We start from the raw sequence: 25,927 nt of genomic DNA, 5'->3' as shown, positions 1-25,927 counted from the left end.
TTTTTTGGGTCTAAGGACATCTAGATGTTACATGTGGAACAGACCTCACCAAAGCCGTTGATATTCAAATAGCTTAAAACCAAACAGCCTTTTACATGGTCACTTCTACGGAGTGTGGGGGCAAATATTTGGTGATTGGTTTATGGCCTCTATGCAGAAGAGTTTAGCATGTTAGAGATTAGAAAAGCATATTTGATTCATTATTAGGTTTTCATCAAGATTAGCTACAATAATTGAAGAATTTATGAAGAACAGTAGTGTGGGGATCCCTTCCCATCGCTGAGGGATGGTGAAATGTAAAATGTGGCAGGAAATAGCATAGCAGTACCTATTTCCTGTGAAAAGCACAGGTTTTGTCATTGTCCTCTTCCATCCCCTCAGCTCCAACATCAGTCCAGTTATATTAGAGATGGGCTATACCTGGCATTTAGCACACAAATTGAATAGTTTTGCCTTGGATCTCACTTTGAACTAAAGAGCCTGTAGGAAAAATTGATGGACTGCATGGCCTGTGAAGGGTGAAGAGAAATGAGACTGCTATAAAATTGATAGACTTTATATATAGAAAGGGAAAAAAAAAAATCAATACCCAGTATCTTTCAAGATACTGGTTTTTTTTTTTTTTTTTTTTTTATTGTTCTGCTTATACAGTCAACTGGCTTTCACTTCTTAACCAGAATTCTTATTCCAGCAATGTATAAGACTAATCTGGTGCCTGTTGAGACTTTTGGTTTCCACTTCTCCCAGGCAATCACCAATTGTAATGCGGGGAAAGGAGAAGTAGAAGTGAGGTCACTCAACTCAAAATGGCCATGGCTGCTGGGGGTTGAGACAGGAGATAAGAGTAGGCATTTAATATTTATAATGGCTAAGGTATTATGGTCACAGGAGTATGTCAGCTGTTCTGTCTCTGTTCCTGGCTTCAAGAAAGCCAAGCATTCCTTAGTAAAAATAAGATTGAGCCTTTAACCTGTGCTCATGCAAACAACTGCTAGCAGATGAACATTTCGGAAAGAGGCATTCTCAAATTTATGCAGTGTTTACAAGTGGTGGCAAATCCAATTGCGGATGTCCTGTTGCCAGATTGAAAGTGCCACAGGGCGCTGGTGCAGGGTGCTGACCTCCACACTGACTGCCTGCATCTCCTCAAGCATTTTGAAGTCCTGCCTTGAAGGCAGCTGGCTCTGCCCAATTCCACTCTCCTGTACCCCTCTCCCGAGCTCCTGTGGGCCAGCCTCTCCACCCTTCACAATCTTATTGCTGTTCCAAACGCTGCTGCCCCAGCTCCCTCCCATATTCACCTCCAGAGCCAGGCTCACCAGGGTTTGAGCTATGCAGGTTCCCATCGCAGCCTTGTGTCTCGACCGGGGGCGCAGGTGGGGGGACCCCGGAGAGGAGCCTGGTAACGCCGCTCGGGCCATAAACCTGGACTCTGCACAGGCCCCCGCTCCAGCCTTGTTTGGCTTCACCGACTGCGACTCAAACATTACAAGGACTTTTATTTCCCTCCCCCTCCCCCTTCATTACCCGGCACCCTTCGCAGCGAAAAGGATGCCCTGAGCTGAGTGCGTGCGGTTTTACGGTTTTCCTTCCCCTCAGGATGACAACTTTCAGCGCGGCTGAGCCGAGGAGCTCCCCCTCCCGCGGCCGGGCCCTTCAGCCGCGGCCTGCGCTGGCGGCCGGGGCCGCGGGGCCAAGGCCCGGCCGAGGCGGCCGCCGCTCGCGGGGCGGGCCCGGGAGGCGGTGCGGCGGGCGCTGCCGCTCGGCTCGGGGGCGGGGAGGGAGGAGGGGCGGCGGGGCCGGTCGATAGACGGCGAGCCGCCGCCTGGTCCCGGGGGAACGGCCGGGGATGCGGTGAGGGGACGTGGGGTGCCGGCGGCGGGGCCTGCGGTGCGGGGGGTTTGTGTGGGGAGGGGGGGGGGGGGGGGGGGGGCGGCGGCGGCAGCGGGGCCGGGGCCGGGGCAGGGAGGAGGCCGGGCGGCGGCCGGGCGGCCTCGGTGAGGGCTCCCGGGGGGGGTGTGTGGGGGGTATGTCCCGCTTAGATCCCCTCCGGTGGCCGGGCCCGCCTCCCTCGGGGGTTACCTCGGCGGCGGGAGGCGCTTCCCGCCGGTGCGGGGCCGCGGGCTGGGGCTGGCAGCGCCCCGGTGCCGCTGCCCCGAGCTGGGAGAGCGGCCGGGGCAGCCGCGCTGTGCCCGGGCTGCTGCGGGTGGTCAGAGGAGCGCGATAAAAAGTACCTTCAAAGCAGTGAAATAGAGCTTTACTTTTTTTTTTTTTTTTTTTTTTTTTTTTAATTTTTGTTTTTTAACCCCGCCGCCCCGGTCCCGTATGCGGGTGCATATTCCTTGCCCGTGGAGGGGGGCAGTGCTGGCAGCGCGGGGTGGGAGCGGGCTTGCTTTCCTCGGCCGGCGGTGCTGCAGGGAGCTGCCGCAAAGCCGAGCCCCCGCCAAGTGAGCTGGGCTGACCCCTGAATGTCCGCCCGCTGTTTTGGCGGGGAGGGGGGGAAAGGCTGGATTCGGGAAAAAAAAAAAAAAAAAAAAAAACAACCCAAAAAAAAAAAAACCCAGGAGCTAAATCTGGTTTCCTGCGGCGGCAGCAAGGAACGCAAGCGCCTAGCCTGGGAGCCTTCTGCCTGCATGAAACGGTTTTGGCATTGCCGGAGTTAGTGGCTCGTCTGCCTCAGCGGTATTTGCAGGGCAGCTCTTTGAGGTAGTTGCACCAATACGTGCTTTTGTAACGCTGCTGGCTTGGAGAAGTGTTGGGAAGGAGAGCTGATAACATTTGATGACTGGAGGGGAAAAAACCCCAACAAAATAAAAGCAAGCCACCAGAAAACCCCAACAACAAACACAAAAAAAACCCCAACCCCAAAAAATCTTGTAATTGAGCATGAGAGAGCTTGAAGACTGTTCAGTAAAACCTCACTGAGCTGTTTTTTGGTTTTAGCCTTGGGCAAAATGGGGTGTGTAATAGCAGGGAACAAAGCTGAAAGCAGTAATATTTAACAATAAATAGAAGAAAATTCAAAGGTATAGGACTGAAGTTAAAACCAAAATGTTAAAATACTTAAAAATAATCCTTGAATTATTGTAGAAACAAAATTAATTTTACAGGTAAGGAGTCTTAACTGCCATGGTATTTTGTGTCACTGCAAACAAAACACCAATATGAGGTTTTATTAAAAAAATATTTGTGTGTGTGCATATATATATACACACATGGTCTTTTTTTTTCTGTATTGTTTCCAGGGTTATTTTTGGCCTTTTGCGTGGATGGCTTCGGAGAATGCTCCAAGAATAGGGTAAGAATTTAAGGCTTTTTGGCGTACTTATGTGCTTCCGTTATACAAAAAATTAACTCGGTCAATTTTTCAGGGGTGATAGAACTGGAAGTATGTTAAGGCCTTCAGTATAAAGAAAGCTCTAAACCTGTACATTTGAATGTTTTGGAACATGTGCTGTTTACAGAAATACAGAAAATTTTGAAGAAAAATATGTGGGAGTAGCCTCCATGGCCTTCTTTGGTGTATAAAATTACATTTATTAATTTTCAGTGTCTCATGTTTTTCAGTGATTAGAAGAGAGTTCTCAGCAACAAAATCAGAAATTCCCTTTTTCTCTAATGTGTTTGGTTTTGTTCCTCAAACAGTTATATATGTCCTTAAGCTATCATTTCAGTGTATTTAGGTATTTTCATTATCAGTTATCATTTAAAACCCAACTTGATATTTTATGCAAATTTATACTAGCACAGAACTGTTCCAACAAAGCTGCATTTTTGTTGCATTTTGTCAGTTTGACACTTCTACTTTAATGGATGTCTTACTCTTTCAATGCTTGTTCATTAGTCAGAAACACAATCTCTGTAATTCTCAGCAAAGTATTCGAAGTTATAATCCCTATAATCCTTGTTTAAAGCAATTTGACGTGTGTTCATTTTTAGACTGTTCTGGTTATATCGGTAGTATATTTCAGTTTTCTAGTCTATGTCCACTTAATGAATGATTTAATTAGCTAATTTTGATATTTAAGGTATCATTATGTTTAATTTAAATTCATACAGCATTCTTCATATAGTCTTAAATAGTATAACCTCTTAGTTACACTATTTATAGAAGGTTGTACAAAGTTTATCTAATCGTTTGACTATGTTGTTGTACTTGGATGGTTGTATGAGTAACACTGCTTTGAGAATATTAGGTTCGAAGAGACTGCTGTCTTTTGACTGTCTCTCCTTGCCATCTGTTGTCTGTTTCCAAGTTTAGGGCTTCTTCTGCAAGAACGGTACCCTTTTTGCTTGCAAGATGACTGCCTCTAAATTGTCCCTCTAAAAAAGAAGATAGGAGTCAAACAGAACAAACATTAAGCTGTGAGAACTGTTTGTCAGTGATTCTTAAATCTGTGACTTTTATAACGGATCAGCTATCAAGCAACCTCAAAGAAACAATGTATTTCATGAAAGTTAAATTTTATTAAAAACATGACCATTATTATATTTTATTTAAAAAAGCAACTCACAACAAAATGAACCCCTAACACCTTGCATTCTTCCCAGAAGTCTACTTTTTTTTTACTATTAGAGCTGTGTAAGAGTACATGATATAAAAGGAGTGTTAAAAAAAAGCCGAAACAACGGGGAGGATGTAGTCTAATGTTATAGAAGGTTTCTGAAGTTCAATTTTAGTGCATTTCAACTCTGTTAGAGATCTCCTTTTTAACTGATAGGTGTTGCAGCTATTTTTTTTTTTACGCTCTCCACAGCAGAAAACTGGAAAAAGTATTTTCTATCTTGCATGTCCAGACTTGTTTCAGACCCTAGTCTTTAATAACAACTCACTGAAATCTCTAATTAGGTAAATAGGGAGATGTCTAGAAACACAAATTTCTGTTAGAAGTCCTGGGTTCGTGATGGCTGGATGGTGATGGTGTGGCCTAATAGATAAATAGGGTGGGGTTTTTTTGTTTTGTTTTTTTGGTTGCCAGAAAGAAATCTTCCACACTTCTTTTGCTTTTTTGTTTTGGTATCAAATACAGGTGGGACTGGCTTTATGATAAGGTTGTGCCTTGGCATGCCCAAGACAATTAAGTAACATAATACTGTTCAGATTAATGCTACAGAAATATGTCTTAACAGTTCTATTGTGCCAGTTGTTGCTGTGTGAAATTCCACCATTTATCTGCTTTCAATGTTAAACTTGACTTTACTTGTAATAATATTTTGGGGATTTAATATAATTTTTTGTAAATGTATTTGCAGGAATGAAGTGGAAGTCAACTGAATTCTCTTGTGCACTGCTGAGACGAAATGACATTGATGTTTGTGGTGAATGGAAGTCATGGCAGAATCTAACATGGGAGCGAAAGACATGAATGGACAATGTGGCGTGACTCGTTCAGATTGCAGGTCTTCTGCCTGCTTATGGCAGTACTGGCTGTTGTGGTGCTGGTTCATAATTTTTTTCAGTTAGAGGTAAGTGGAGCCTGTTTTGTCTCCAAGAGGGCTTGAGCAGCATTCCTCCTCTCAGAGTGTAAGCTTAGAATTGTGACTGGCAGCATTTAGCTACAACTTGGAATCATAGAAATTTCAGAGTGGAAGGGATGTCTGGAGGTATTTAATCCAACATCCTTCTCGAAGGGCTAACTTCAAAGTCGGCTTGGATTGCACAGGGTACTGTTGAGTTGAGTTTTGACAGTCTTCAAGGACAGTCAGATTTCACAGCCTGCCTAGGCAGCCTGTTGCAGTGCTGCACCCCTCTTATAGGGAAGAATGTTTCCCTTCTGTGCAGGCAGAAGTTGCCTCTCTTAGTGTGTGCTTCTGTCCCCAGTTCCGCTGTAACTCTCCTTTAGGGTAGTGAAAGACTGCAATAATGAGTCATAGAATGGTTTGGGTTGGAAGGTCTTTAGACCCAACCCCCCTGCCATGGGCAGGGTCACCTTCCACCAGACCAGGTTGCTCCCAGCCCCGTCCAACCTGGCCTTGAACCCTTCCAGGGAGGGGGCAGCCACAGCTTCTCTGGGCACCCTGTGCCCGTGCCTCACCACCCTCACAGGAAAGAATTCCTTCCTTATAGCTAATCTAAATATCCCCTCTTTCAGTTTAAAACCACTATCCCTCATCCTATCACTACACTCCCTGACAAAGAGTCCCTCCCCACCTTCCCTGTAGCCCCCTGTGAGCACTGGCAGGTCGCTATAAGGTCTCCCCGGAGCCTTCTCTTCTCCAGGCTGAACAACCCCAACTCTCTCAGCCTGGCCTCACAGGGGAGCTGCTCCAGCCCCCTGAGCATCTTCGTGGCCTCCTCTGGACCCACTCGAGCAGGTCCATGTCCTTCTGATGTTGGGGGCCCCAGAGCTGGACCCAGCACTGCAGGGGGGGTCCCATGAGAGCAGAGTAGAGGGGGAGAATCCCCTCCCTCGACCTGCTGGCCACACTGCTCTTGCTGCAGCCCAGAACACGGTTGGCTTTCTGGGCTGTGAGTGCACATTGCTGGGTCATGTTCAGTTTTCCATCCAACGATACCCCCAGGTCCTTCTCCGCAGGGCTGCTCTCAATCCACTCACTGCCCAGCCTGTATTTGTGCTTGCGATTGCCCCGACCCATATGCAGATCTTCTCCAGACTTTAAAAAAACCCCAAAAAACAAAAAAACAAACTAAAGGTCTGGTTCCCTTAGTGTCTCCTTTCTGTCGTCTACTCCAGTCCCCTAATCATCTCAGGAGTTCTTAACTGGTCTCTCCAGTTTGTGTCTGGTTTTTGGACACCCCATACCAGAGTCAATGTTCTACGTATGGCTTCACCAAGGTCAAGTTGAGGGGAATTATCACTTTGCTCGATGCTCTTACTATGCTTTTGTTGCCACAGTGAATTGCTGTTGACACGTGGTCAGTTTACTGTCCACCGGAACCCCTAGGTCTTTTTCTGTCGAGCTGTTAGCTAGCTAGTTGGTCCCCAGTCTGTACTGATGCAACTTTTCTTTGCCTTTTCCTTTTTCCCTCGGCTGTGTCCGACTTGCGTATTTCTTCATTTTACTTACCACTTTAGTGCAGAGGTACTTTCAAACTGCATTAGTCAGTAACTCCAGACTAAAGTCAAGACAGATAAAATTACTGAGGATCCGTTCTGGGAAGTCTTGGAAGCTGACCCTGCCCATTGGCTGCCTGCCTGGCCAGACTACCCACTGCAGCACTGAGTGGGTGAGCATAATAATTCTTAGCCTAATACCTTGTTAAATTATAGCTATCTTTTATGCTTGTTAGCCAATCAATAATTGCTTTATGCTTTTAAGTTGTGTGTCTCCTGCTCATGGAGTCTTTTTTTCCTCCTGGCTAGTGATACCCAAATGAAATGATCCAAAAGAGAGGGGCTGTGAAATCCCTCTCACCCCCAAAAAAGGAAGAGTTGAATTGGAAGAGGTTCAGATAAGGGTAAGGAAGATGTTTGAGCAGTCTAAAATCAGAAATGACATGGGATCAATAACTAAAGAATGAATGTTTCTTACCTATTCCAGTACCAGTGGAGACATGAAACAAAAACTGCAGATGGTGAATTCAAAGGAAGCAGAGGTGTTTTTTTATGGATTGTAGAAAAGCTGCAGAAGTCCTTGCAGTAAGACTGTGTAGCTGCTAAAAGCATATATTCAGAAAGTCTGGATCAAATCACAGAAGAAAAATCCATTAGGGGATACTAAATCTTAAAGATGTCAACCCTAGTGTTTAAGAAGTCTCTAAGTAATGAAGTGCTAGAAACTGGATTAAGTCTTCAGGAGGAGGCATCACAACATGTTTGGCCTGTATTCTTTTCCCACATACCTGCTGTTGGAAACTTCTGGAAATCAAAATACTGTATTTGAGGGACATTTGGTTTGAGTTAGCATGATAATTCATTATGTAACATAGAAGGTAGCTTTTCTTTTGTTGTCTCTTTCTGTGTTGTTGTTTTTGTTTGTTTTTGGTTTTTTTTTTCCTAGAATGTTCCATGAAGAACAATCTTGATATTTTGAATCTTAGGCTATTTTATTTCTTTTTTAAAAATTAAATTTCTTGGAGAAAAAGGCTCTGGCAGAGCTTCAAGAGTAAAATGAAAAATGCATTATGGGTGTTCACTCTGCTTTTTCTTGACATTATTTGTGATAAGTAGCTGCGTGGCTTTGTTGACCTTTACATATCTGATATTCCAAACTCAGTTAAGTATTGTGTTGCTGGTAAATCTATACCATAACATGCAACTCTAACCCCTTTGTTGTCTTGACTTTTCTGAATGGACCTGCTCTGGTATTTGTCTCTGTCTTTGTCATAGCTTTCCAGGAAGTCGAGTATAGGTATCTATACTGATTCTTTTTAGTCAGAGAGCAAAGCCAGAAAAAAATCTTAGAAATCTTTCACAGAATATCTGAAACCAAACCCGTTCAGACTCTGGAAGGAGGGTTTATTGTTGGTTACTGTTGAAAACATGTTTGTAAATGCATCAGACATGCTTCTCCTCTCCAAATCATCTGATCTAGCTGGCTAAAGCCAAAGAGCTAAGGCAACTGTCAGCTATCCCTCAGCTAGCCTCCCTGCTTTTTCTCTTTAGAATTTTTTTCTTTTTCATGATGGAATATTCCTTCTTGAACTCTTAAGTTACTAACGATACCATCTCAACAGTCCTACCTATGTCAGAATTTTACTTTTCTTACCTTGTGTTTAAAAAAAAAAAAAGAAAAAAAATCAAACTTTCCACAAAACATTTGGTGGCCTGCTTATTGTTTAATTTGCTTTTTAGTATGGATTAACTCCTGCCTTGAGGTCCACAGCTGACCACTGCATTATAGATAGACCTGCATGATGGGGTATCAGGTTGCTGCCAAGGAGCAACATCATGCATTTAGGATACAGGAGAGTTTGTATGTGTGTACTAATTGCCTTTAGAGTGATAGAACCACTTCAGGATTGGTTGTGAGCATTCTTTTATTTAAAAGCACTTAGGAAAAAGAGTGTATGGAGAGAGGGGAAGTTTCTTGCAAGGATGAAGAAATGATGTGTGGAATCAAACAGCTGACACTGAACAAAAGCAGTATGTAACAAAGTTTTTTATTCTTGCTGCTAAATTGCAGGTGCCTACAAAAGATGAAGTGCATCATCTTTGGATTATTGCTGAAGCATTTGTCTGTCAGGTGATGGCTTTTCAGGATTGGCTTTGACATTTAGAGTAACAGCACCCACTCAGTGCTGGGAGACAGTAAAGACAACGAACGGATCTTATACCTCTCTTAGACAACAAATAGGCACAACAAAGTACTTGGATTGTAAAATTACTGAAAATAAGATGATTTACCTTCCAATAATTGGTATTTGTTCAGTTTCAGATATTGTCTGCTGCATAAATTAAGACTCTCTATTGGGCAAACTGAAACTTTTCCCCCCTGCTGTGCTTGTCACCTGGGAATCTCCTGTGATGTTTCCTGCTCAGTGTTAGTGACATATGCAGGTTTACAGAAATTGTTCGGAATGTACTAGGCCAAGCTAACAGTTACAGCTGGTGGAAGATAATTGGGCTTCGAGATGGATTTCCACCTTTTCAGCAATGATTGAACTACTTAACATTTTTTAGCAGCCACCAACATTCTTGCATTTAACTGAGGACAGGTGTTCATTGCAGGTCTAACCAAGTATCCTGCGACCCTTCTGGAATATCTTTGCAAGCATGATTGCCTGCGTGGGGCTATATGTTATATCTTATTTTTGCTTAGTTAGCAGCGAGAATGCTAAAAGCTGAGTAGTTGAACTGAAACATTCATTAGTTCTCCTGAAAATACAGCTTCCTTTTTTCCTTTTTATGACAACTCTCATGCACCAGGAACAGCTTGCGGATTTGTTTATGCTTAATTGACATGTAATCTGTCTGTCCTGCCTGTGTTACTTGGCAGACATCCATTAAATTACTTTGTGGTCACGTTTGGGTTCTTGCTAACTTCAGAATGCAGCAAATAAAAAAATAACAATAATAAAAAAAAACAAAACAAACCAAAAAAACATGCACACACAAACAAAAAAACCCCAAACAAACCCAACAAATGAACACACAAAACCCCTTAAGAATCGTACTCAAAATTAAGACACCTTGCATGGAGTATATATGGAAATAAGAAAAGCAGGGCAAGTGTTATTCAACATGGGGACTATTAAAAACTAAAAGAATCTGTGTCATAAAGGAAGAGAACTCTTGAGAAATCTTGCAAAATGTTCTTTATCTGCCCTACTTAAAGAAAATTTATTTTGTTTTGGCAACTAACCAGAGTAGAGAGCCCACAGTTCTGCATGGGCTTGGTATGACTTCTTGAGGAGCCAGAGAGATTCGGAAATGCCAGTGAAAGAGGGGGAAGGAAATGGAGTGGGGACAGGCGAAGCTATTAATCTGCCTCAGGACAAGCCATGTGTATCCATAGGGATGGAATAACTTGAGCACTTGTTTGGAGATGAGCCTGGGAAGCACTTAAGCAAGGAAGATAGTTTGGAAAGCTTTTCTATTCCAGTCAAGCATCTTTGGTATATTAATTGACTCTGAAGCTTTCCCTGCTGTAACTGGGAAAGGAAATCTGTAATATTTTCTTCTGTGAATAGCATACAAGTTATAGCTTTCTTTCACATGTAAGCTTATATTTCTGCAATAAGACATGGTCCTGTTTGGGCTTGAGAGAGGGCTGCAAAAATGAATAAGGATGTTAGAGAAAGAATGGTCCTTCAGGGTGTTGAAAAAGCTCCGGTTTTGCCTTTGTAGAGATTCCCCACCACCAATCCTTGAAGATTAACTGTGGAAATATTTGTGGTATGATCTATACTGCTTAATGGGTCATAACCTAGAGTTGTGGGAGTTGAAGTGACAGTGCTTGTCCGGCACTTCAGCTGCATCCAAGTGAAGAGCTTTGGTCTTGTGCTTTGCTAAAAAGGCTGTCTAGGTGCACTGTTTTAGAGACATGGAACTATGTTCTCTGCTGTGTTTTCTGAATGTATGAGTTTGTTGGCTTGGTGTTCTCTGCACCCTTTTCCATTGAAAGATATAGGTATGCCCTTGGAAAGACTTCAGAAAGGCTAGCTAGACCCTAGATGGCATCTACTACATGTCTGGCAGAAAGATCAGGTCAAAAACCCTGAATAAATTTATAGAAGGTTAAAAATAGTGATAGGTCTGTTTTTAAGGCTGCCTTGAAGAGCCATCTTTCTCTTGCATTTGAAAGGAATTTTTTTTTCCATGCCTGGTCCGCCCTGAAGTACCAACCATTGAAGAACCAACTGAAATATAGTAGCTTTCTCTTGAGAGCTTACAGTGAACACAAGAATTAATCAAACACGTGTGTTCTTCTTCTCCATCCCTCCTTAGTAAAATACTTAAATATTTTAGTTGACTGAGATATGGTTACCAGCTTGTTAGATGCATCAAAATATATAGATAACTTAAAAATATTTCCATGCAGTATTTTCTGTGTTATGTATATGCATGAGCAAGTGAAAGGAAGAAGTTGTGAAGGTATCCAGAAACAGAAACTTGGCTTAACTCAAGAATGCATGTAGGCAAGATTTAAAGTAGAACTGTGCCTGAGATTCATTCTCAGCTTTGCCTAAAATGTACTGGATTAATGAAAGTAATGTGCAATGATGTTTGCATTTTTATCGGCTGTGATGGAAAATAGAAACAATTGCAAATTACCTCAGATGGGAAAATGTGTTAAATCCTGGGTGGAAATGTAAAACAGAAGCAAAAGCGTCTATTGTGATAATAACATTTTGTATATCTGTGGATACATGTCAATTTACATTTTATAATTAAAATGTTACAATTTACAATGTCAGGTTTTATAGTTAACACAGGTATCAAACAGAAGATTCTGTGTATCCATCCTGCATCCTAGTGTGCTCATTATCCTCTTAAGCTGATCAAAACCAACTTCTTATGTAACAGGCTTCAAAACCCTGTGCATTTCTATTGCTTGTGAGGTTTATCTTTCTTCTTTAAAAGTATATTGTATCTCTTTGTTGTTGAAATTACTTCAAATTTACCAGCAAATTCAAATAAAATGTAGTGTGAGGGGGAAACTACTTAGTATGTACATGTACTCTAGGTGATATGACAATGAACTACGAAAGGTTAGTAACAATAAATAAGTCTTTAATGTAAGTGCTGGGAATTTTTGTACATTACTGAGCAGTTAAGGCAGAAATAAACAGAAAACTCTAGGGTTTTGGTAAGTACAATGATCTTTTTAAAAATTTCAGATAACCTGGTTTTAATTTTTTAGCTATCTTTGATATCTAAATTAGCATATTCTCTGATGTCTTGTACATTGTATAATTTTACTTTTTGCTTGAAAATCAGTTTTGCTTCTCTATAAAATACGAGTGTGGATAACTTCTATTATATAAACCTCATAATTAAGTACTCCTTAACTGCTGATTTTGTGCGTATTTGAGGTCTAAGTTTGGGTTTGCTGGTTAGAAATGTCACAGTTAGCTCTGGTGATGACTGTGCTATTTTTTAAATTTCCCTAATCCAAACCTGCAAAATTGTGTGATGTCATGAAGAAGATGGTATCTCTGCAGTAATTTGCATAAAAATAGAGTTTTGGACACTGATCTCAAGTCATAGCAAAAGCTCCTGCTCTTAGTCTAGCATTGTATTTAACTATTTTAATTTTTAAACTCTTGTGTGGATTAGTGAATGCTTTGCTTCTGTTTCATTTGGCTCTAGAAGAAGCTGCACATAGATTTTAAAATTTTAAAAATAAATAATTTTTTTTTCCTGTTTAGTCCTAGCTTGTCCTAGATTATTTTACTTGCCCCCTAGTTCATAAATTCATTGCCTGTGAAGCATTCCTTCCTTTTCTTCCATTTCTTTCAATCTGTTAATTACAGAGAAACCCACATTTCAGATAATTAGGTAAGAAGCAATGTGAGTGTGACCGGATAAATGACTGCAGCTGCTACACGCAGCACACTTCTCTAGAAGGCATGTGCAGGGGGTGCACCAGCTTCATCTGCAGTGTAATGTCTCAAAGAAACCCTATTTCCTTGCATTATATTGGGCAGCTATTAGACCCCATTGTGCTCGAAGATTTAAAATGTTACTGCACTAAGAAAATAAAACGTGAGTTACAATTTAGAATTTAATCATACAACCTTTTGTAATTTTTTTCACATTGCTGATACTTACAGAATATATCGGTAGGCAAAATACTGCCACAGAAAATATTGAGTCTGATTTATATAAAAGCCTCTTTGCCAGAGCAGGGTAACAACAGGTTGCCCACCTGTTTCTTTAGAAAGCCCATGGTCAAAGTAATAGATTTCTGTCTTCTGGTAAAGTTGCTTCGTTTGGTCAGCTTCAAAGGTCAGTAAAGCAAAGCCCAGTTCTTGGGATCATTTCCTGTCAAAGCGTCTGTTAATCGTAGTGTTTCATTTAATAGCACAGTTTCATGTAATCTTTTTTCTCCCCAGCACCTGGATGATGACACGATTTCAGGATTGAATTGGATAACAGAAAACAATGTCCAGCATTCCCTGTCACAGACAACCAAAACTACCAGGAAGCCTTATTGTGGTTATAAGCAGCAGACTTTGTCCAAAAGAGAACAAGCAGAACAGGAATCATTGCTTGCTGCAATACAGTGGCCAGCACCCCCCGATGGCAAAACTGCCTTTGTACAAAGCACTGATCCCGCACATAGTGACTTTGTGATTGTGAAACCCAACGGGTTCTTCAGGGTGGGTGATCAGTTAGAGGTACTTGTTCGTATGAAGGATTTCCATGGAAAACCCAAGCAGTATGGCGGAGACTATCTACAGGCACGAATTCACTCTCCTGTGCTGAAAGCTGGAGCAACAGGAAGGATTGTAGATTGCCATAATGGCCTTTACAAAGTCTTCTTTACCTTGCTTTGGCCAGGAGAGGTCAAAGTTTCTGTGTCTCTTGTCCATCCTAGTGAAGCAATACAAGTCCTCCTGCGTTTACGAGAAGAAAGGCCAGATAGGGTCTATTTCAAAAGCTCCTTCAAGTCTGGGAGGTATTCGGAAACTACTGAATGCAATGTTTGCTTGCCTGGAGATCTTCCAGTCTGTAACTTCACAGATCTCTACACGGGTGAGCCATGGTTCTGTTATAAGCCTCGAAAACTGTCCTGTGCCAGCCGCATCAGCCATGCCAAAGGTGGATATCAAAAAGGTCTTCTGACACAAGAAGAAAGCCTCTTCTTCCAAAGGTATGTATGTTGTTGAATTTACATATACTCAGTAATTATTTTTTTAAAAGACAAACTTTAGGTTATTGGTGAAATATGACAGATAGCCTTAGAAGAGGTGTGCATCTGTAGGAGTAGGTGTTTGATGTAATTTGTTGAATACTTTCTTCTCCTCCATTCAGCTGTGCGAGAACACAGCAATCTTAAACTAAAGAAACTTGGAGCGTAGTTCTCTGTGCTTTGAATTCAACCCTGGTGCACCTGCTGAATTTCCCAAGAGCATGATGTCTAAATCTGGTGGTGGTTTGGGGGATTGTTTCCTTATTTTTTGTTTCCACAACTATGCCTGCAATACCAATGACAATGCTTTGAGATGTATTTTTGGCCAAATCTGAACTACCTAAAAAAGGTCCAGGTTTTAGGTGTTTTTTTACACAAAATACCAGTTGCTTTTATCCTAAACAAAAGTTATCTTGCGTGTAATGCAATATGTTCCTTTTTGCTCAGTACAACTTTCAGATGTTTAGGAATAATTTTATGTCAGTCATGAGGAAAACACCTGGTAGAAAAAATTGCTGAGCAATACCCATACGAATGTAAATGATGTGTGCGTGTTATATAAAGTGTCAAACTGAATTAGTTTCACAGTCCTCTTTTTCTTCTGCATATAGGATTTAAAAAAATACACATCTCAGTGCATGGGTAGATGTGGTAGAACTGCTTCTATATATACCCTCAGCTGAAATTAGACGGTTAGCTACTGTGTAGTGTCAAAATTGTAGTTGTAGGCTACTGCCTTGCTCTCCGAAACAGGTGTTGAAGGAAAGTGTTTCAGCAGTATGTCCACTTGAGGCTTAAATTGGGAAAGATTTTAGATTAGCAGCTCCAAATAATTTTATTAGGAAAGTGTGTGTGCATGTTTGTAACTGAAGACCAGAAATCAAAAATATCAGTGGAGTTGTTTTTTGGCTATTCCTTATCAAGTTTGTAAGTGGGTCTTTTGAATTCCTGTGCTTCAGGCTGTTCACCTGTAAAATATGGCTGATACTGATTGGTGATGTTTCTAAATGGGAGTGGGAATTTTTTTTTGCTTGTTTTGTTTTGTGTTTGTTTCATTCAGCTCTGAGATCCTAGACTGAAATCGCTTATAGGAATTCCAAATAATTTATTTCTTAAACGGAGAAAAACATGAGACGGGGATTCTCTTCAAAACATCAACAAAAGACAGAACAAGAGCTTAGTATTAAATCTCTGCAGCTGTCACAGCTGTACAGTAGTGGTGTGTGTCCAACACAAAACGATCAGAATTCACTGATGTCCACCAGCAAGTACCTCTGAGGTCTCTTGGTGTTGAGGGGGATGAGCTTTGTTTCTGTATTCAGCGGATCCCTGTCCTCCTGGAAGACCTTATTGCTGGGGATCTCGGCAGTTGGCTGGACACTGGCTGGTGCTACCTCCTCCCCCAGAGGCAGGGGAACACCCCTGTGGCCGGAGTTCTAGTCTGGAGCTAGAGCTGCAGCTTGGTGGTGGCGCTGGACTGCTGCCAGCTGCGCGGTGTACCGCGGAGCAGGCAGGGGGTTACGGGGGCTGAGAGAGATACCTACCGCCACGGAGGTATTTACTGGGGGGAGCACCTACAGAGAGCTGGCAGAGCTGGGAGCTGCTGCTGCAGCACGCCCTGGCAGTGGTTTGTCCCCTGGCAGTGGTTTGTTTGTCCCCTGGCAGTGGTACGCGTACCACAAGCTGGGAACTTCCCATCTTTGCGGTAAATCCCCCAAAGCTTCTCGCAGCCCTTTGATAGCTTTATCTAGGTTTGTGCCAGTAAAAACGCGCACAAGATTGGTGTCCTAGTGCTATGAAATTTTGAACTCTGATTCAGAATAGTGATAGTGGTCTCCAGGAAAATAATACAGAATGAATTCAGCTATAGGAAGTAGAGTAAACTTAAAGTAGAAACATTCTTGGTTTGAGTCCTGTGTACTTATTTGAAGTGGATTAAGAAAGAATGAGATTAATATTACTTTCAAATTCCACAGTAAATTTTACAAATACTACTATTTTCTGTTCAAGTGATGTGAATATCAAAAGGCCAATACTCTCCAGCGGACCTGATTCAGTGACTGTAAAACCCAAGGCATTTACAGGTAAAGTGTAAGTACAGGTAAAGTTATAAGATTCTTGACTGTAATTCATAATTAAATTTATAAAAAGAACAGTAAGCATGAGGTAGTAATTGATTTGTTTGTTTTCATAGCATGGAGTAGAAATTAACTTTTATATTAAGAAGCTTTTGGGTGTTAACTGTAAGACAAGTTTGGTACTAATAACAAAATTATCTAAAATTACATACATAAATGGGATTATTAGCAAAAAAAAATAATTTAAAAAATAAGTTTGTTCTCTTGCCAAAAGTGTCTTTTTTTCTAGCATTTACTCAGGGATGTAAAGTGTCTTACAGTAACTGCTCACCAAACTCTCAAGTTATTCTAGCAAAACCAGCTGTGTGGTGTTTCTTAATTTCTTTCTTTCTTAAGAATCCTGTCTAACGGATTTTGACAACTTGCATTTAACTGTTACTGTCATTTGTGTTACCAGGGAATGTCAGAGCCTACAGTTGTGGACCAGAACCTAATTATTGTCTATCCTATCTAAAAACAGAACAAAAAGACAGTTTGTACGAAGTTAAATTTAGAGGTTTTATCTCATTCATACCCATGTGTCTGCTTTTCATGCCTCTAGAAAGCCTGCATAAAATGTGATACATGGAGAATTACTTCTTAATTGAAAGCTTTTCAGATTTTTTTGTATAAGGTTATAGGAGACTAGACTTTGGAGGCAGAGTTCCTGACCTGAGCAATAAAGTCTTAACAGAAAACAGCCTACAGCATTTCTTGCTTTTAGTTTTGTTCTTCACTAAAAAAATAAAGTGCTGCTATTAGGCCAGCAGCACTTTCCCTTGTTTCTTTCTCCAGTTCTTTTAGAGGATGTTTTTTGTTGCTTTTATCATATGTATTTCCTTTCAGAAACTGCTGCAAATTTAAAATTTGTTTTTATTGCTCTTCTTTCAGGAGTTAGAGGTGATCAAAGCCTGCCTGCATTTCCTGAGTGTTAATGCTGGGTTAGAAAGGGTTGATAGGAGTGGAACAGTATTCCTCAGGGAAATTCCTTCTAGGAAGAACAGTGTCTGAAAAAATAATACATTGGTATAATGGTCGTGGATGTATGGATTTGTTAGCATTAATGGCACACTTGAATTAATTGTTCTGCTATTGTTTTTCTACATACCTTTCTGTTTGGGGGTAAATGTAGATTAAGTTGATTTTTAAAAAAATGGTTTTTTTTTCCGAAATGCAGGCTTTTATTTTTACTCTTGGTTTGTAACTATTCAGATTGTAGTTTTTATTCCAGTCTATAAGTAATAGAATCATAGAATGGTTTGCGTTAGGAGGGACCTTAAATATCATCTAGTTCCAACCCCCCTGCCATGGGCAGGGACACCTTCCCCCAGCCCAGGTTGCTCCCAGCCCCGTCCAACCCGGCCTTGAACCCTTCCAGGGAGGGGGCAGCCACAGCTGCTCTGGGCACCCTGTGCCCGTGCCTCACCACCCTCACAGGAAAGAATTTCTTCTTTATAGCTAATCTAAATCTACCCTCTTTCAGTTTAAAACCATTACTCCTTGTCCTATCACTCCACTCCCTGACAAAGAGTCCCTCCCCACCTTCCCTGTAGCCCCCTGTGAGCACTGGCAGGTCGCTATAAGGTCTCCCCGGAGCCTTCTCTTCTCCAGGCTGAACAACCCCAACTCTCTCAGCCTGGCCTCACAGGGGAGCTGCTCCAGCCCCCTGAGCATCTTCGTGGCCTCCTCTGGACCCACTCGAGCAGGTCCGTGTCCTTCTGATGTTGGGGGCCCCAGAGCTGGCTTTCTGAATTCTACAGCAAAACTGGTGTGATACTATACACCGATTTTAAACTCTGATGATAGGTTTAGTATGAAGCACCAAAAAGTTCTTCTAGTACCGTTTTTATCTATCTATCTATCTATCTATCTATCTATCTATCTATCTATCTATCTATCTATCTATCTATCTATCTATCTATCTATCTATCTATCTATCTCTGTTTATATCTATTTATCTCTGTATCTAGCTATCTCTATATCTATCTATATATGTGGGGTAAGAATAAATTTAAAAGGTAATAAATTGAAATGTTTTTACATCAAAACTTAAGAAACAAGTGAACTGAAGTTGTGAATTCACATTATGAATGAGTCTTTAATTATACGACCATGTGAAGGGATTTTTCCTTTTCTTTTTAGGATTCCCGTTTCATATATATTGGATGAGACAAAATTACTAGTTGGGTTTTTTCTCTTCCTTGATTGTCCCTGTTGCCTGATTTATAGAATTACCCACAGATAAAGATTTTTAATGGCTTTTTCTGTGGTATTCGTGATTATAGTCTTTGTGTTACACAAACACAATAGTAATGTCTCTGTGTGGTCTAAGGAGGTTAACATCTACTAATGCAAGACACAGAGAACATTTGTATAGAAACAGTGAGACCAAAAATGCCTCTTAGGAGTGGGTGTTTCAAGATGCTTATGGTCTGAATTTTTAGGGTGTTGAGAGTTTGGCTACAGCTGTGCTAAAACGATGCATCCACCAGAGGATGCTTCTGGCCCCTGGAATTCCACTGCCTGTACTTTTACATAGTTAGAACGGTCCCTGGCATGATTTTGGCTGTGCCAACGCATGCTTTCTCAAACAGCTGCAGGTAGGACAGGGCAGGGATTCTTTGTAACAGGTAGTTTCCAGGCCAAGGTGGGTAAAAGTGTTTAAACAGCACAGGCAGGTGGTGTTTGTGCCAGGGAACATCTCAGGGCTTGTTTGGTTTAGGCATCTGAATACTCATGGAGGAAAGGAGGAATCTAAAACTATCTCACGGAAGTTCAACGTACTAGTATTGCGCTGGATACCAAGAGAGATAGGGCAATGCTTGACTGACGTAACCACGAGATTGCAGTTTTTCTACCTGTAATCTCTGGCCCTTGCTTGCAGTGTGTGGTCCAACTTCTGCAAATTAAACTGGCGTCCTGCGGAGCAGAGCTTCCCCAGTGTAGTCATGTTACTCCTCGGGGGCCGCCTGTCCCAGGCAGTAAAAAGGGAAGGGGCTGGATAGCAAAAAGAAAGTATGAAATCCATGGAATTAGAGGTTCTCATACCTTCAAAGGGCATGTATAAAATTCTTGGTCATAGCTTTAATTGGAATCCTTATGATTCAGACTTCACTCTTCTAGCGTGTGTGGTTGGAGCCGGAGTGTCGGTGTTTGTGTTATTCCACAGACGGATTTTTATAATTTTTTTTTTTGGGGGGGGGGTAAATTTTGAGTGGCACCAGGTTGTCACCGTGGGGCTGGTGCCCCGCCCCGGGTGCCGCGGCGGGCCGCTAGGGGGCAGCAGCGCGCTGTGGCGTCAGAGATGCCGTTTAATTTAAACTAAATTAAGCCGTAATTGTTCAGCCAACTCTGTCAGCCGTGTCAAGGTTTTGCTGCAGAAATAGCGGGTGAGATACCTGGGCTTACAGGAGGGTGATGCATCGAGCTTTTTAGTCTACATGGCACATCATACACTGTCGCTTTAAACTAGGGAAGGCGTTTATACAGCACTGGCCATACCGAGGCTGCCTTTCTTGTATGTTAATTTCCAAGAATTTTTCTCTTCCAGATTCAAGTAGTATGGACAGAGCTGACGATCCCACGGTTTCCCCATCTGGCTATTATTATGAAGACCAGTGGAGGCCCAGAACGCACTGGATCCATCATTTTAACAAGTCGGATGATGTAACCAAGTGCTTACAGGGAAAAGTAATCCACTTGTTTGGAGACTCTACAATAAGGCAGTGGTTTGAATATCTAACAGCATTTGTTCCAGGTTATTTTTTTAAATTTGGTTTTGTCCTTAAAGACCTTTGCAAAGCTTTGTTTCTCACATCTCAGATACAGAGTTGATCTTACTGAATGACAATAAGAAAACAAAGGAAGAGGAAAGACAAAATGTCATCAGAAGTCCTGGCAGAAAGGCAGTTAGTCAAATATTTGAGCAGACACTCTAAACATGTAGGCTTTGGCAATGGGGCCACAAGGTGTTCTGCAAAGTTGTCCTTGTAAAACGTTCCACCACTGAGGACCACTGCTGAGGCTGAGCTGAGGTGGCCAGCTGGAGGGCACGGCAGGAGTCACTTGGGGTGCCTGCATAAGGCCTTGCAGCATCCCAGCCACACGAGTGACTTCAGAATGAAGTAGCAAACAACTTCTGTTACTGTTGGTTGGTTTGGGGTCCTTTCTTGTATTTCCCTTATTTTAACTTAAATTACAGAATTTCAGTAGCCAATTAGATATTCCTCCCTTACCTCTGAACCAGTTAAATTGTATTGGAACACAGACTTTGAGACACCTTAATGCCTACAAATTGAAGTCATCTTTAAATTCAGTGGAGTCCTCAGGTTGCCAGAAGGGTTCCCATGAACACTGGATTCATGGGGCAGCAATGACTGAAGGAGCCGATTTGGAAAATTTCTTTTTTACGGGAGAGAGAAGAAAATAATTTGAGAAACTTGGAAAAGTCACTGACAGCCCTGTTGAAGTGTGCTGTCTTGCAGATTTCAACACCCACAAACTCCAGTCTGAAATATGCAGCTAGCACATGTATGATGCTTATCTTCTGTTTCGTTTTAGAGTTCTTAGAATTATGTTCAGATTTCCTTATCTACTGCTACTTTTGCCCCGTGGTCCTAGCCTCTTGTTGATAGATTTAATCTCCTGTGCCGTCTTTCACTAATGCTTGTTCTTGGGATTTCAGATCTAGTGGAATTTAACCTGGGGAGTCCTAAGAACGTGGGCCCTTTCATGTCTGTGGACCTGAAGCACAATATCCTACTGAAGTTCCGCTGTCATGGGCCACCCATTCGCTTTTCAACAGTCTTTAGCAGTGAACTGCGCTACATTGCCAACGAACTGAATGGCATAGTGGGTGGGAGGAACACGGTGATAGCTATAACCATATGGTCCCACTTCAGCACTTTCCCTGTGGAAGTGTATATCCGGCGGCTGAGGAACATTCGGAGATCAGTTATTCAGCTGCTGGATCGCAGCCCCAAGACTCTAATCATCATCAGAACTGCTAATGTTCAGGAGCTTGGGCCAGAAGTGAGCCTCTTTAACAGTGACTGGTATTCCTTTCAGCTTGATTCTGTCATGAGGAAAATGTTCTCAGGAATTGCTGTGCACTTTGTGGATGCTTGGGAGATGTCTCTGGCTCATTACTTGCCACATAACTTGCACCCAAAAGAAGTAATTGTCAAGAATCAAATAGATGCATTTCTATCTTACGTGTGCCCTCTGCAAACTTAGCACGAGCAGGTATCCCTTATGTCATCTTTTGCTGTGGCCGAAGTAAAGCTGCTCCTTGTCGGAGCTATCGAGTTGTGCTGGATGGCACGGAAGAACTCTGCCTATTGTACTTGCATGCAGTGTTAGCGGGGTGGCCTTAAATCTGTGTGGCTGTGAAGGATGGTAAAGAGGAGTTGACTGTTCAGGCCATATCTTCCTTCAAGGTTGATTCCTTTCAACCTTACCATTCATATCTGAGATTATTAGAGAGCACCTTAAATTAAATTGGCAAGATTCAGTAAGAAATTATGTGGGTTATTAGCTTTACTGGTTGTCTGCACTGTATGCTTAATCTACTTCATAATTCATATGACACTGATTGTGTTGCCAGGGTCTTGCTGCTTAGAACTGTGTATGAGACCTGGGAAAGGTTTTGGGAACGGTCTTTCTCTCAACATTCCAGAGTTTGAGGGATGTCCTCTCCAGCTGTATGTCAGAGAAGCACAGTGTCTGTTCTTCTTTCAAAGCCCTAATTAGAAATACAAAGCGAGTGTACCAAAATCACCAATATCAATCAAGGAAGCACAATCAAAATATATACAGTATTTAAGTCATCAAGGATTTGCTCATATTTAATAGAGCACACTAGTTAGGCACTCTTGGTGTTTACAAATGGCTGCTAAATAATGCAAATAGCCAGTATTTTAGTTTGGTTTCCTGTACTACTGAACCTCTTCTGAGTTTTGATACAGTGTTTACTTCTTGATTTATCTGTAATGGAGAAATGTGTATATTATGACCTCAGTGAAGACACTGTCTCAGGCAGTTTCTGCAAGTTCAAGTTGCAGGCTTGCCTACTTGAAGCTTGAAGCATTTACTAATCAAAGTGTTTCCCTTCCCTGTAAGATAAAGCTATTCCGTTAGGCTCTGGCAAAGCTGGCCTTCTGACAATTACTCTTGTACGTCGTTCATACGTTGTGTCTGTATGGAGGAGCCAAGTGACCGGAATGCACTTGATGATGTTTGGCAATGGGCAACAGTAACGAACACACTAGTGTCAGGGCCATGCAACCATGCCCCTTCTGTGTTTGGCATGTTACCGTTTATTCAAGAGCTTCACTGCTGCCAATACAGAAGGTAAAAAAAAAATCTCACCCAAAAGCCAAGCGCACACGGGGTTACCCTTCATACAGATGCTTGGTACATATTTGCAGTTTTGCTGGTGTGAAAGCTGGTGACTCTTGGACCACCTCGGCTTGGTGTTTTCTGCTGCTAATTTGATTGAGCCTGTCTGTAGTTTTAACTGGTAGTGCTTTGAAAACAAAGTTTTGATGAAATTCAGCTCCCAAATTAAACAGCAGAGAAGTGTTCCATGTTGTCTTTATTTCTGGTCCCGCTCGGGCCAAAGGCAGTCTTTACCAGGGGATTTACTGAGAAATGTGTCACAACCATAGTGGAATGCTTCTGAAGAAGCTCATCGTGCTTAAGGATAATACAAAAGTTGAGTCTTTGTGAGCAAACTGGGAAGATTAATAAAGCAAATTGGTAGGTCGCACAGAGTGGAATAATTGAAATGTCTTCATATTAGAAATTCTTACTCTTTGCCAGGTTTGCTGCTATTTTAGGAAGGTTGTGCTCTTATTGCTGGAGCCCCAAGAGAGCTAATGCTACCAAATACAGGAACAGTGTTTTTTGTTTTGTTCATTTTAAAGGACAATTGAGAACTGTTTTAAAAACAAATGTAAATGCTTTTAGCATGTAAAAGCCACCAGTAGCGTCCTTCTATAAACTTACCAATTTAAAAATGTTTAAAAATTACTGGAGGAGTCACATGCACTGAACTACCATTTATTCTTAGTTTTTCGAATCAGAATTAAGGATGTCCTATTTGTCAGTTCCTGTTGGCAACTGCCTCACATAGTATCTGTCCATACATTAGCTTTAGGTAACTATTTCTTATTTTAATATGTTAATGGCAATTTATTCTCTGCTAAAAGAGACCACACCAATTCAAGTCTGGGAAGGTAAACTACCACAATGCAAAATGACCTTTCGTCTTTTCCAGGTGTGTTTTTTTTAAAATAGGTAGAGTACAAGGCTTTTATCCTGAATAACAAAGCTATCCAAAAAATGTTAATGAAAATAAGACTTCAAATTTTTAACTTTGAGGGAAACTACTTAATTTGTGGACTAACCATTTGGTTTTCCTCGTAAAGCCATATCATGTGTGCAAGTGTTGTGGCAACATGTTTCTTCTCCGAATGTTGTAGTTGCTCACCACTGCTCTTCAGCAGCAACTTTATATCGCTGTTAGCTACCAAGAACAGATAGAGAATAACGTATTTTTTTAAATGCTTTGGCAGATGAGGGAAAGAGAACAGGACTGCTGTTAGAAAAGCTGTCTAATCACCTTCTGGTAGAACCGCTCCCTTTTAGGTTAATTAGATTAATTTTTTAATAACAGATTAGCTATCTTTTAGGTAATGTATTTGAGGGAACTTGCCAGTGGATTTGGAATGAGGACCAAAATTTCATTTCTTTGGGCTCTGGAATAGGGAGAAGAAGGGGAGAAACTGAGGATTTACTCATGTTTTAAGATGAAGACTGGGGACACTATGCTTTTGTATGTCATTCAGTTGGACTATAAATTATTTTTCATGCCTATTCTCATCTTGTTACCAGTTGCACTAGTTGTGTATGTACTGTATATGGAAACATAGAAGCAATAAAATATTTTTAAATCAGTTTCTTCAAACCTTTAAGCTTCTAAATGGATTTTTAATAGGGACTTACGTTAAGAGGTTGGTTATTTTTCAAGTTACTTAATATGAAATAGGACTGGAAAGGAATTTTTCAGTTGTCAGTTAAGTATCTTCCTTCACATGTAAAAATTTATTTAATGAGATTTATCAAAGCCCTGTCCTCCTTTTCTTTCCATTTTCTTCACTGGAAGGGAAGAAATTATATTATTTTTGATATTTTCTTTCTCATCCTGAGCCTTTTGATTATTAACCTTTCAATACAGGGATTATTTTTCCTTTTTAATTTCTTCATTCAGAGTCCAGCTCACTCAAATCCCAGTGAAAAAGACTGTATTTTTATGGTGTTTATCAGAAGGTTTCAGAGCAATTTATTTATAAAATAAATAAGCTTCAGTTTACAGATTAGATTGATACATGGTGATCTTCTGCACCTCATATTTTGAGAATCTTGTTTTTCATATATATCATGTTAGGCTGATTTCTTTGTTCTAGAAATTTAGTAAAATTGTTAGTTGAATTGTTGAGAGGATAAAAAGCAGAAGTTTCCCTGTTTTAAAGTTTTCAGTTGCTTCTAATTTTATCTGCTATGTAGCACTATTGCAGCTCTGTTTTATGGGATTGAAATTATCATTTGTCATTGTTTTACTTGTTAGAGGTAAGCATTTGAAAATGGGAACTTCACTTACTAGAAGGGTCTGTATGACTTTTTATATACTACAGGTGACAATTCCATGTTTATGTGACAAAAATGAAGATTCAGAGTTGTCTCCCAGGAAGGGTGAAGGTATTGGAGTTTTGCTTTGTTTTTGTTGCAGAAGTGTGGGTTGAAACATTGTTCCACTCGTGGCATCTTAAGTAACAACAAAAAACTTCAATCACAAATGCGTATTTAATTTACAAAGCACTTAGTCATTAGTCCCAGATCACTCCATGCTGAGTTTCCACTCATATATATTCAGACTGTTTGGAAGGCTCTTATTATCTGTTGGTAGCAGCAAAGGACTCTGTGTGTTAGAGAAAGAACTGGTTTTCAAAGGTTTTTTTTTCTATTATATGTATATTGTTGAAATGCTTACAATACAAAGAAGGCTCTAATGTCTTTTATTTCCTGATGAAAAACAATTTAAATAGCCAAAAAGCTCAAAGAATAAGTAGTTCTTAATAAAGAGGGCAAGTTTAAGTAAACTGCTTCATCTGATTTGGTCTCAGTTTATCTCGTTTGCTGTAATGCCACATACTTTATATTTTTATAGTTGCATAGTAGTTCCCTTACTTCTACCTATTAGATTTTTGTGCTGTGTGTTGGATAGAACTTTCACACTGTGGTTTATAGATTAAAATCCCTTTAAAAATGTTTTTGTTTGTTTGTTTGTTTGTTTTGGGTTTTTTTTTGTTTGTTTGTTTGTTTATTTTGGTTTGGTTTGTTTTTTTTTTTTTTTTTTTTTTTTTTGTTTGTTTGTTTTGTTTTGTTTTGTTTTGTTTTGTTTTGTTTTTTCCCTGATGATGTGTGTTTGGAGAGGAGTGATCTGTGCAAGCAGTACAAGCCTGACATGAGACCTAGTGCTGCAGCGC

The 25,927-nt window shown here is 41.0% G+C and overlaps 1 protein-coding gene across 4 annotated transcripts; it reads left to right on the top strand.

Moving 5' to 3' along the window:
- Nucleotides 1–1,545: 1,545 nt before the first annotated feature.
- On the top strand, nucleotides 1,546–25,709 carry NXPE3 (neurexophilin and PC-esterase domain family member 3). 4 transcript variants are annotated; one of them, XM_033005170.2, is made up of 7 exons: nucleotides 1,546–1,565; nucleotides 3,246–3,298; nucleotides 5,254–5,466; nucleotides 13,463–14,223; nucleotides 16,273–16,346; nucleotides 19,930–20,136; nucleotides 21,064–25,709. In XM_033005170.2, the coding sequence occupies exons 3-7, from the start codon at nucleotides 5,374–5,376 to the stop codon at nucleotides 21,612–21,614; spliced, it is 1,686 nt and encodes a 561-aa protein (XP_032861061.1). In that variant the 5' UTR covers nucleotides 1,546–1,565; nucleotides 3,246–3,298; nucleotides 5,254–5,373; the 3' UTR covers nucleotides 21,615–25,709. The 4 variants fall into 4 exon arrangements, with proteins under 4 accessions (XP_032861061.1, XP_042644566.1, XP_042644567.1 ...); XM_042788632.1 differs by lacking the exon at nucleotides 1,546–1,565 and adding an exon at nucleotides 1,781–1,854; XM_033005171.2 differs by lacking the exon at nucleotides 1,546–1,565 and adding an exon at nucleotides 2,395–2,706.
- Nucleotides 25,710–25,927: the final 218 nt, after the last annotated feature.

The sequence above is a fragment of the Tyto alba genome, unplaced genomic scaffold, assembly GCF_018691265.1.
Source record: "Tyto alba isolate M040663 unplaced genomic scaffold, T.alba_DEE_v4.0 Super-Scaffold_14, whole genome shotgun sequence".
NCBI classification, from domain to species: domain Eukaryota; kingdom Metazoa; phylum Chordata; class Aves; order Strigiformes; family Tytonidae; genus Tyto; species Tyto alba.
This window is presented reverse-complemented; position numbering and strand designations above follow the sequence as displayed.

What these genes read in the sequence shown, in the direction of transcription:
- NXPE3 (XM_033005170.2), top strand. Translation starts at nt 5,374, where the DNA reads ATGTGGCGTGACTCGTTCAGATTGCAGGTCTTCTGCCTGCTTATGGCA. An exon ending in GAAAGCCTCTTCTTCCAAAG is followed by an intron (nt 14,224 to 16,272) that starts GTATGTATGTTG and finishes TTTCTGTTCAAG; the next exon opens with TGATGTGAATATCAAAAGGC. An exon ending in TCTAACAGCATTTGTTCCAG is followed by an intron (nt 20,137 to 21,063) that starts GTTATTTTTTTA and finishes TTGGGATTTCAG; the next exon opens with ATCTAGTGGAATTTAACCTG.